The sequence below is a fragment of the Nicotiana tabacum genome, chromosome 15, assembly GCF_000715075.1.
Source record: "Nicotiana tabacum cultivar K326 chromosome 15, ASM71507v2, whole genome shotgun sequence".
Classification (NCBI taxonomy): Eukaryota; Viridiplantae; Streptophyta; class Magnoliopsida; order Solanales; family Solanaceae; genus Nicotiana; species Nicotiana tabacum.
Window position 1 is genome coordinate 96,782,921 of NC_134094.1, and position 12,138 is coordinate 96,795,058.

At 33.4% G+C, this 12,138-nt stretch overlaps 2 protein-coding genes across 2 annotated transcripts; both read left to right on the top strand.

The window, feature by feature from the left end:
- Positions 1–2,500: 2,500 nt before the first annotated feature.
- LOC107759549 (bidirectional sugar transporter NEC1-like) lies at positions 2,501–4,700 on the top strand. Its single transcript, XM_016577514.1, has 6 exons — positions 2,501–2,605; positions 2,701–2,737; positions 2,828–3,038; positions 3,465–3,623; positions 3,730–3,849; positions 4,254–4,700. Exons 1-6 carry the CDS (start codon positions 2,557–2,559, stop codon positions 4,470–4,472), a joined length of 795 nt encoding a protein of 264 aa, XP_016433000.1. The 5' UTR covers positions 2,501–2,556; the 3' UTR covers positions 4,473–4,700.
- Positions 4,701–8,700: 4,000 nt separating this feature from the next.
- Positions 8,701–9,700, top strand: LOC107759548 (6,7-dimethyl-8-ribityllumazine synthase, chloroplastic-like). The gene has a single exon (XM_016577513.2). It carries the CDS (start codon positions 8,830–8,832, stop codon positions 9,514–9,516), a length of 687 nt encoding a protein of 228 aa, XP_016432999.1. The 5' UTR covers positions 8,701–8,829; the 3' UTR covers positions 9,517–9,700.
- The last annotated feature ends 2,438 nt before the right edge of the window (positions 9,701–12,138 follow it).

A 12,138-nucleotide genomic window follows, 5' to 3' on the forward strand; every position in this document is an offset into this window, starting at 1 on the left:
CTTTAGGCACCGAATCCGTCCCTTACTCTGTAATTTCTGTTTGAATCTTATATTTATATAGAAAATTTATTAAATATGTGTAAATATTTAAGTGAGAAACCAGTAACTAAAATAAATTATAATTTCGATGACAAATTCAGAACACATAAACTTCAAATTCTGATTTCGCCTCTCATTCACAATAAAATTTAAGTAGACCACTGAGGTTAGAGATCTGCAGAGATTTTTCCATTCATGGATTGGCATAGACAAGACCAGATGTAATTGCACCTTCTGAAATTTAGAACCTCTAGTCAAGAAACAGAGACATTCTTAACTAAGTTAACCATTTCAATCCCATAAAGCACTAAGCTTTAATTAGGTAATAGTTAGTTATATCATATACTCCTAATATATGTATGACTGACTTCTCTGAACAATAGAAAACAAACTTAATTTGAAATCACCCCGTCGTTATTGTTGCTGTCATCGTTACGGGTGGATGTAGTCTTTTAGCTGCGGGTTCATTTGAATTTAGAATTTCGATATGAAGTACAAATATATATGTAAGAATTTACTAAAATCTTAACAAATATTAGATTTGAACCTATAATTTTAATAATACAATGAATTCAGTGCAAATTTAAACTAATTAAGTTTAAATTCTGGATCCACCTTTGAATTATTGTTTAATGGATGTTCATTATTGTAGTTCATATTATTATTATTATTATTATTATTATTATTATTATTATTATTATTATTATTATTATTATTATAAACAAAAATCATTATATATTAATACTAGGGAATATGGTTTGTACCATTACATAGTTCCATACGGACATTGTTAAGCTGACTATTACAGTAAAAATTGCACGAGCACCCTACTTGGTCGTCCCCATTTAACTTATATTATTTTTTTTTAACTTGTACCTACTTTTTAAATAATTTCAGGCTTTTTTCTCCTCTTTCTTCTTCTTCTTCTTCTTCTTCTTCTTCTTCTTCTTCTTCTTCTTCTTCTTCTTCTTCTTCTTCTTCTTCTTCTTCTTCTTCTTCTTCCTGTGAGATTTTATATGGTGTTTGCGAACATATTGTTATGTCATTTATAATGTTTTACAGTGGTGAGCTGTTATGATATTTTATTTTTTTTTACTATTGATTAGGGTTTCTTCTTCTTCTTTTTCTTAATTGCAAAATGAGTTTGTTAGATTTATTGTTGTATTGACAAATTGATGATTGGGGTTTGTTCTTGATGATATTTGGATATTATGTTTCAAATTTGAGCTTATTTGGAGTAGATTTAGGTATTAAATCGTATATTTGATTGTTATAATTCGAATAGCAAATTTTCGTTTCTGGGCAATTTGCACTTCAATCCTATTTGGCCTTAAGTGCATGAAAATGTTGGTTGCACTTCAGACCTTTTGGCCTTAAGTGCATCTGAAGTGCAATTTTTTACTTCAACGTATTGGCCTTAAGTGTAGGAAAACGTTCGTTGCACTTCAAACTTTTTGGCCTTAAGTACATCTGAAGTGCAATTTTTTACTTCAAACTTATTGGCCTTAAGTGCATGAAATAATTGGTTATACCTCAAACCTATTTGGCCTTAAGTACATCTGAAGTGTAATTTTTCACTTCAGACTTATTGGCCATAAGTGCAGGAAAATGATTGTTGCACTTCAAACTTTTTGGCCTTAAATGCATCTGAAGTGCAATTTTTCACTTTAGACTTATTGGCCTTAAGTGCATGAAACCATTAGTTGCACTTCTGACCTATTTGACCTTAAGTGTATCTGAAGTGCAATTTTTCACTTCACACTAATTTTTGTTAACTTCAGACCCGATAAGTTTGAAGGTGATCGTAAAGTAGGTAGACTTACAAATATTTTTGCAAAGTGAATATAGGTTCAATTGTGACCTCAAGCCCTACTATTACAGTACCTAGACATGTCCCTCGGATATTTTGATTACCTAGAGATAACGCAAACATCGTTGCTAAGATATTTAACTAGATAAATTGTTCCTTCATAATCCGACTTTAACATGGTGGTTAACATAATAATAATAATAATAATAATAATAATAATAATAATTAATTATTATTATTATTATTATTAGTCGTTGATACCACGCCTTTTGATACAAGAGCCTGCATTTATCTCTTAATAAGGCCAATTTATATATAAAGTAAAGCCTCCTTGTGGCAGCGGGGTTAATCATTGATTCCTTCCCTAATATATGGAGTAATTAAAATAAAAAATTGTATACATAAAAGGGGGAACAAAAAACCGAATCTCCTCAAAAGCTATATATGAGTTGAACATGTTCAACTCCGTAAGTTTGGATGTATATGCATGTCATTGCAAATATCTTAAGCCAATTAGAAACCTGAATGTATACACTACGTTCTTGCCAAACACTCATGACAGCACTTAATTAATTTGCCGAATTCTTGTTCTTTGTTTTTCCTTTGCAGTTTTTTTCACTATAAATAGCATCGCATATGGGCAAAGTTTTTCCAAGTCTCTTTTAAAATATATATCCACCTAAGAACTTCACTAAATTATAGTAACAATGACATTGTTAAGTGTTCAAGAATTGGCTTTCCTTTTTGGCCTCTTAGGTACGTTAATGCACCTTAATTAGTTTAGTCACTACCATTTTCAACTTCTGATCTCTAATTAAACTTTATTGCTTATGGTTTCTATATTTCTACAGGTAATATTGTGTCATTTATGGTGTTCTTAGCACCAATGTAAGGCAACTCTTCTTCATCTCTCTCCTTGTTTTGTTTTTTGAAGAATTTTATGGATATTTACATTGCTCTTTTTTTGTTGTTTTCCAGTCCAACTTTTTACAAAATATACAAAAAAGGATCATCAGACGGGTTTCAAGCGATACCATATGTCGTTGCATTTTTCAGTGCAGGACTATTACTATACTATGGTTATCTCATAAAAAATGCCATCCTCATCGTCACCATTAATGCCTTTGGATGTGTTATTGAAGTAGCTTACCTATTCTTGTTTCTCTTTTATGCTTCCAAAAAGACCAAGGTATAAACTCAGCTCTCCCATCTTGCTCCATCTAGTTTCATCTTATATATCTTAGTTTTACTGAGCACGTATTTTAAGAATGTGAAGAAAACTTTGAATCTTGTGTTTTTTATAACATACCAAAAATACCCGTTAAGTCTTGTGATTTTGATATGTGGAGTGTAATTAAAGGTAAAATTAAAGAGTTAGAATTAAAACTTACTAAATATAGAAAGATATATTTTTTTTAAACCAAAAAAAAAAAAATAGCACACATAAATTGAAACGGTAGAAGCAGCTTATATACACTAACAGTTAATAGTACTGTAAGAAAAAAAAAGAAGCTTGTATAATATTTACTTCCTTTTCCATTGACTTTATCTTCTTTTTTTTAATTCATCTTCCTGAAAATCATTTAAAACTCGTGTATTTGGGTTAAATTTACAGGTCACAACAGTGTGGCTGATGCTCTTGGACGTGGGAGCCTTAGGAATAGTGATGTTACTTTCTTATCTATTTGCAAAAGGCGCCAAAAGAGTAGAAATAGTTGGATGGATTTGTGCTATCGTCAATATTGCTGTCTTTGCCGCTCCTTTAAGCATAATGGTATAGTATAAATTTCATTCTCAAATTGAACTATTATGTCATCTTTGTTCTTTTCTCTTCTATTGATGAATTAATTACTTCTTGATTCTCAATATTTGTGTTGCAGAGGCAAGTAATAAAAACGAAGAGTGTAGAGTTCATGCCCTTTACTTTATCAATATTCCTCACTCTCTGTGCCACGATGTGGTTCTTCTATGGATATTTCAAAAAGGACTATTACATTGCAGTGAGTGAACAATAACATCATATTCTTCTTTCTCCATATTTTTTCTCTTTTGGATTTTAAGTTAGTTATATATACTAATAATGTATTCACCTATTTCCTCCATTCTAAAAAGATTGTCTTAATTTGACTTGACACAAACTTTAATAAATAAGAGAAACTTTTGAGATACATGATCTTAAATAAGCCATAATATTTGTGCCGCTAAATTATTTTTGAAATTTGTGGTTTGAAACCTATCATATCACTTGTGTGGCTATAAATCCTTCTTGTTAAGGAAATATTGAAAAATATCAATCTTTTTTAAATAGACTAATAAAAAAATAGTCCCAATCTTTTTGAAAGAGGGAGAGTATAATTTTATTATAATTTCTGTTCCTATATATTAATTCGGGATATTGGTGCAGTTTCCAAACGTGCTGGGATTTGTGCTTGGAATTGTTCAAATGATACTATATATTGTATACAAATATGCGAAGAGCAGGCCGTATAAGGGAGAATGGGAGCTTGAAGGAGTTGACATTGGTGATTTTGAAAACAAATTCGTTAGCTCAACGAAGAAGCCTTCTTTGGAGAATGGGCATCAAAGTAACCAAGAAAACAATAGGGATATGACGAGCGTTTAGACTTTGAAGTAAAGCGGCGTGAGTCGGACCAATATATTTCCAATATTGAAACATACTATTAATTAAAACGTTATTTTATGTTTCTGTCTAAATTCTAAAGTGGTCTTGTCCCATTGGGCATCTATTCACTCTTTTAAATGTTAATGTATGGGTGGGGATCAACCTATTAATCATGTACCATACTATATTTGCTTTTAATAAAAATAAAGAAATTAAGTATTTCCCTTATGGTTCAGCTTAATACAATCTTTTAATTTGTATGGTTAAGGTTGTAAATGTTCGATTAACTCGGTATCAACGGCCAAAATTGTGACTGTTGTTTCGTTGAGGAAAAAGTGGTGGCTGGTTACTATAATTGTACATCCAACGTTCAGTATCGGTGAAATTACTGACGGAGAAGGTGAAAGATAAAAAAAAAAGAAAAAGAAAGAAAGAGGTGCTCCAATGATAATGGCGGAAATAAAAAGAAGAAAAGGAAAAAGAGAAAGAGGAAAAAAATAGAAAAGCATAAATAAAAATATAAAAAGTAGAAACGAAAAACGGTTAGGATTAGACTAAACACAGCTAATTAAGTGTAATCAGATGTAACATCCAGTGGGAAAATGACAACTATACATATCAGTGTGTTTCCAACATTTTTTTTTCGTTTCTCACACGCTTTAATAAGGTGAAATCAAATTCTTTTGCATAGGTCACTTTAATAGGATTTACTGTATTAGTTCCATTGCATGAAACTAAGCTTAGAGGTATTAGGTAACCCATAAAATTGAGGTGTATAAATAATGTTTAGGACAAATTAAGGGGCAATTACTTATGTATTCCAAATTTCTTTTTTCTCGTAATGTGCAGCTACAACTACAAGTCCTCCTCAACAAGTGTTTGCTTTTGATAGTTTGGTGGGGTGTCTGCCTTTCTGGATAAGCATTGTGGATTAGATCAATTATCCATATTTTTATTAATACACTCCTAATTAATATTCTGCAATGTCTATTTTCTCTTTCCTTGATTGGTCATACCTTAGAATACTTGTTTATATCCCTTGTTTACACCAAACTTTATTACTTTATTATAGTTAAGTGATAAATTAAATAAATCAACTGTAGCCTTCTGTCTCAATTTGTGTGACTGTTTGACACGACACAAAGTTTAAGAGAATAAGAAAAACTTTTCAAATTTTTTAAAACAAATCATAGATACTTGTGTGGTTGTAAATCAATTCATTTAGGATAAAAATAGAAATTCTAAAGATAAATTATTTCTAAATAATAAAAACTAAAAAGAAAAGAGTGCCACATAAATTGAGATAAAGAGAATATTATTTAAAATTATATATAAACATCATTTATTATAATTTATTATTAGAACTCCATATGGTTGTCCAACGGAACGGGACGGTACAAAATAAACGGGACGAGACGACATTTAGCCGGGATGGTGGCGGGACGGGACGAAATGGGACGGGACAAACGGGACGAAACGATAGGCCCATCCCGTCCCGCTAACAAACGAGATGGGACGGGACAGACGGTAGACCCATCCCGTCCCGCTAACAAACGAGATGGGACGGAACGAGACGGGACGGGTTCGCGGGCCTTAAGTGCCGTTTTTAAAAAAATATTATTTAAGCATTGAGTTTGGCAATGACTATTCTTTTGACAATGACTAAGTTTTTAAAGTTTGCAACAGCTAGTTTTTTGACTTATTTAATAAACTTAAAAATTAAACGAAAATTAGGAAACTAAGTAAAGAATTATAAAATATTAAAATAAAAGACTTGTAATGAAATATTCTAGTAATTATAAATTTATAATAGAGTTATAATTTATTTAATATAATTTCAAGCCATTAAGTAACTAAGTAAGAGTGTAAGACAATTCATAAAAATAATTCAACGCTTAGAGCCTTTTATTTTATTAATAGAACTTTCAAATCTCACATACAAATATAATTCTTTTGAAGAGCACCTAATCTATGCAACCACCTTCTATGAATGGTTCTGTTTGAACTAGGCCTCTTAGTAGCCGATCGCAAATTATCATACTAATATTTGTAAGCTCCTATATAACTTCGTTATAACTTATCTATAATTTCTCTCGGACATTGTTCTGGAATTGGCAATGTTGATTGATGTTCCATGAGTTCCATGTCGTCATAGCTCCCAGTGCTAAGTATCTCATTGTATTCTTCTTCTTCCCTAGTTTCACCACCTGTTGTTTCCATAGATTTATATTTATCAAATATTGATTTAACATAAGAATATATGTTAGCTTGGCAGTCTTCGAGAGATGATTGTTCATTTCTTGAATTGCTAAATTCTCATAAATTTTACGAACAAGTCCATTTGCACTTCTTAATTTTAAAGATAGGTTAAGTTTAGTAGAAATTAAATAAACTTGGGGAATAGGGGGAAAATACTTTTAAAATTTTACAATCATTTCATTAATGGTCGGTGCATAAGTTGGATTAATTTTGCAATTATTTCATTAAGCTAGTTGTTGCAGTTGTGTTAGCACTTAGTAAAAGCATTATCTAAGGTGATAGTTAAAACTTTATCAATGAGTCCATAAAAATTAACAATTTGTAGAATGATAGTTGCAATATATGCTCTAGTGTGTTTTGAATCAACAAATCTATAACCAATAATACGTTTTTGCATGTTCAAGTGATGATTAACCCAATGACATGTAACAGTTAAATAATCACAACCATTAGGACTACGACCTATATCAGATGTGATAGACACTTTACAATCTAAGTGAAAAAATACACAATGAATATACTGAAGATATTCGATTTGAAATTTAAAAACATCATTTCTAACCGTGGTCTTAGGAAAACCTTGAAAAATAGGATTATAAGTTTCTTGTATATAATGCACAAAAAAAAATAGGACGTGGGATAGGCGGGACGGGACATGACGGGATGGGACGGGACAAACGGGACGAAATGGCCATACCTTCCCATCTTGTGTCCCATTTAACATGGGCCCATCCCGTTTAGAATTAAGTGGGACGGAATGAAACAGGACGGGACGGAACACGACGCGGGACGGGACCGGGACCGGAATGGGACGGGACGGCCCGTCCCGTTGGATAGCCTTAGATGTAAACATCCAATAATAATAGGTATTCTCCGATCCGTCCATCACATGCACCTCTATTTTTCTTTCTTCCTTGCTGTATGCGAGCCTATTAGTAAACATCCAATAATATATATATATATATATTCTATCACTTAGTTATGATAATATCTTTTTTTAATTATATGACGAATATTGATTCTAAAAATTAATGAATAAAATATTGATGCATGCTTATAATCTCACACATCACACACATATTGGTATACATTTGTCTTTTATATACTGATATTACTATGGAAATTGTAAATTATTAATTCACTTAAAAAATAACTATATTTAAATATTCAAAAAAAAAATTAATAACATGAAAAATAAATTACCTTGTAACAACATGTTAATTACACCAATAAATTAAAAAATTTCACAGTAAGTATATGTAATTTAAATCATACTAGAGTCATGCTTTGACACGTCGGCCATGTATATCATCTACTATACCAAATCTAAATATCTTTTATCATATGTTATATATTAGGAGCCATTTATATTCTCTTCGTTAGCAACTATGTCTCGTATTTATCCTTCATTCTAATGGAGGTCCAACCTAAAGTATAATGAAATAAATTCTTAGATCGTCATAAAAAACAGAAAGTTACGTTTGGATTTGTTTGGAATATTAATTTTGACACGTGAAATTCGCCTAGTTCACATTGAAATTAAAGTCAATGATAAATACAAGACAATTAACTAAGATTAAGATATTTCTAGTAGAGATCTAAATTTAAACTTTTTTCCTAAAACAAAATAAATAAAACAAAATGGTTGTGAATTGATCTAGCTGCTTTGGCATTCGGATCATTAGCTTATTTCAGGTATATAAGTTTGAATCTCGTTCTTCACTTCACTTCACTACACTACACTTCTTCGACAGTTGGATAAGTAAGTCCACGTTACGCCATCCATAGAATTGCATTTTCAATCAAAAATCTCAATCTTTAATTTGAAGGAATGGAAGAGAAGGGGCAACATTAAATACCAAAACAAAGACAAAAATTGAATATCAATATAATCCGGCATGGGACAGGCCGAATTTTAAAGGCATGGGACATGCCGAGCAATTTCGGCGTGAATATGGCACTCCTTAGTCCAAACTACCGTTCCAAGACCAACTATATAATGAAGAAAACCAAAGTCAAGTCCTCGTCAACACTCACATAAAAGCAAATTCACATTCATCCCAAGTCCTAAGAGAGTCAAAAAGAGAAAACAAGAAAAATGGCAACTTCCGCTTTAGGACAGTGCAATCTTCTACCTCGTACAAAACCCACACAACTGCAGTCTCCTCGTCACCCTTTCTCTTTGTCTTTCCACAGACAAAGCTTAATAACCTCCTCATCACGTGCACTATCAATATTCACCCAACCTGAAGGTTTCGGTTCTGTAATTGATCAGAAACGTTGTCGGGAGGAATATCAAAACCGGTTTCAAACATGTGCTGTTCGTGAGTTGACCGGTTCTGTTACCTCTACTCAAGGCCATCGCTTTGCTATTGTGGTTGCACGTTTCAATGATCTAATCACAAAGAAACTTTTGGAGGGAGCGTTGCGCACTTTCAAGAGTTATAACTCAGAAGATGTCGATGTTGTGTGGGTTCCTGGCTGTTTTGAAATAGGCTTGGCCGCACAGCAGCTTGGAAAGTCCCGGAAATATCAAGGGATACTGTGTATTGGGGCAGTAATAAGAGGTGATACGTCTCACTATGATGCGGTCGTTAATGCAACCACATCAGGAGTAGTTTCAGCAGGTCTAAATTCGGGTACGCCTTGCATATTTGGTGTATTGACATGTGATACATTGGAGCAGGCTTTCGATCGTGCTGGTGGTAAGTGGGGAAATAAAGGTGCCGAAGCAGCGTTGACAGCAATTGAGATGGCGTCTTTGTTCCTCGAGCCTTTAGAATAGGACGACGCCCTTTTTAATTACTAGCATATATGTATGCTCTTCCAATAAAGAAAAAAGAATATCCCTCTCCTCTATTTCTCAAGTGATGTCTAGCTACCCTTTTTGTTGAACATTTATCCGTGCTCCATAAATGTGACGTTACGTTGAACAAACATCTATTTTAACATGTCGTTCCATTACAATTGTTTTTAGTTTTTTCCTTTTAGCCCAAGTGCTGAAAATAACTGAGATGAATGAATGAGTCAGGTCGAGGGCAATATTTCTTGAGGTTTTTTTTGTTCATTCATCTCAATCACCAGCGGAATTTGGAAATGCAACCTAAATAGTTTAATATTCACAGAATATTCCGTATCATATTCTGTAGGATTTCTAGCATATATGTATATGCTAGAAAAAGAATATACAACTAATCAACGTCCTTTTTAATTACGAGCCTTTAGAATAGGACAACGCCCTTTTTAATTACTAGCATATATGTATGCTTTTCAAATAAAGAAAAAGAATATTGTTGGGATTCTACCATTGAGGGAGCTTCAGAGAAGGAAATGTCGATATTTTCATTCAACTGTAAAATGGGACTTTTTACAGATATTTATAACTAATCAACTAACTAATTTTGTTATAACTATGCTAAATAACTAATGTATACCTCTAACTTTTAATATTTACAAACTCCCCTATACTAACTAAGGCTTATATACAGCATTTCAACACTCCCCCTCAAGCTGGATGGTGTAAAATGTTTAACACTCCTAGCTTGCCTAATAAGTAGTGATGTTGTCCTGAGCTCAATCCTTTGGTCAGTAAATCTGCTAGTTGATCCTTAGTAGGCACATACTTAGTCTCCAACAATCCTTGTTTGATTTTTCCCCGTATAAAATGACAATCGATCTCGATATGTTTGGTTCTCTCATGGAATATGGGATTTGCTGCAATTTGCATTGTAGCTTTGCTGTCACAACAAAGGGTAACTGGTTTTTTAATGTAATCCCTAACTCATGAAACATCCCAGTTAGCCAAACAATCTCAGCAAATGCAGAAGCCATGCTTCTGTATTCTGCTTCTGCACTGCTTCTAGATACTATATGCTGTTTTTTTGATTTCCATGAAACGAAAGAGTTCCACTGACTGACCTCCTAGTGGTAGGACAGGCAGCCCAATCTGAATCACAAAATCCTACCAGTGTGTCTGTAGATTCCATGTGCATAAGAACTCTCATGCCAGGTGCTGCCTTGAGATATCTAACCACTCTAATAGCTACATCCATGTGGGATTTCTTTGGGGCTTGCATAAATTGGCTAAGATTCTATACTGCATAGCTTATATCTAGCCGAGTGACTATCAGATATAAAAGCTTTCCTATGAGCTTTTGATATCATGTAATGTCAACCATAAGATCATCTTCCTGCACTCCAGCTCCTTTATCATACTCCACTGAAGTTAACTTCTGATTTATCTCCAATGGTATGACTGCAGGCTTTTCTCCACTCAGTCCTAACTCGAAAATCAACTCCAATGTGTATTTTCTTTGATTAAGCAAAATACCATATTGTGATCTCAAGACTTCTATGCCTAAGAAGTATCTCAGTTCACCAAGATCCTTGACCTTGAACTGCTGATGTAGAACTTCCTTGGCCTCATTAATCATGATACTATTGCTTCTAGTAATGAGCATGTCATCTATATATATGAGAATAATAACTATGTCACTCCCAGATCTTTTGGTGAACAAGGAATAATCAAAAACACTCTAATGAAAACCCGCATTGACTAATGCTTCTGTGAGCTTTAAGTTCCACTGCCTTGATGCTTGCTTAAGTCCATACAAGGACTTCAAATGCCTGCATACCTTTTTCTCCCCTGCTTTTGAAAGCCTTGTGGCGAGTCCATGTACACTTCTTCATACAGATCTCCCTGAAGAAATGCACTAAATACGTCAATTTGATAAAGTTTCCAATCTTTGGAGGCTGCAACAACTATGACAGATCTCACAATCACAATTTTGGAAATTGGAGAGAATGTCTCATGGTAGTCTAAACCTTCATGTTGATTGTATCCCTTTGCTACAAGTCTTGTCTTAAATCTTTCCATTTCTCCATTTGACTTATACTTGATCTTGTATACCCACTTAGATCCAATAGTAGACTTTCCAAGTTCTGTTATCCTCTAGAGCCTTCACCGCTTGCTGCATTATCTCATCCACCTTTTGTCTTTTACTGCCTCCTAGAAGGAATGTGGCTCTTTCAATACTAAAAAAGCATTCAAGTTATCTCTGTATTTCTGAGTTACAGTGTCATAAGATAGGTAGTTAGAGATGGAGTAGGCACACTATGTAGATTTTCTGCTTCTTTGTAACATAGTCTTGCATCCATATAGGTGGCTTTCTTGCCGATTGCCTGATTTCTGCAGTTGGAATTCCTTCATATGCTGAAATTCCTTGCAAAGTTGGAATTGCCAAATGATATGCATTTTCTGCAACAGGATCTGCAACATGAACTATTGTCGCCTCAGCTAAAACTGTAGGTGCTATGGATTTCATGATCTTATCTAGCTATTCAAAGCCTTCTGTCAGGCCTTCAACTTCTCTTTTAGTAGCTGCTGAATTTCCAGGTGTGGCTTCTG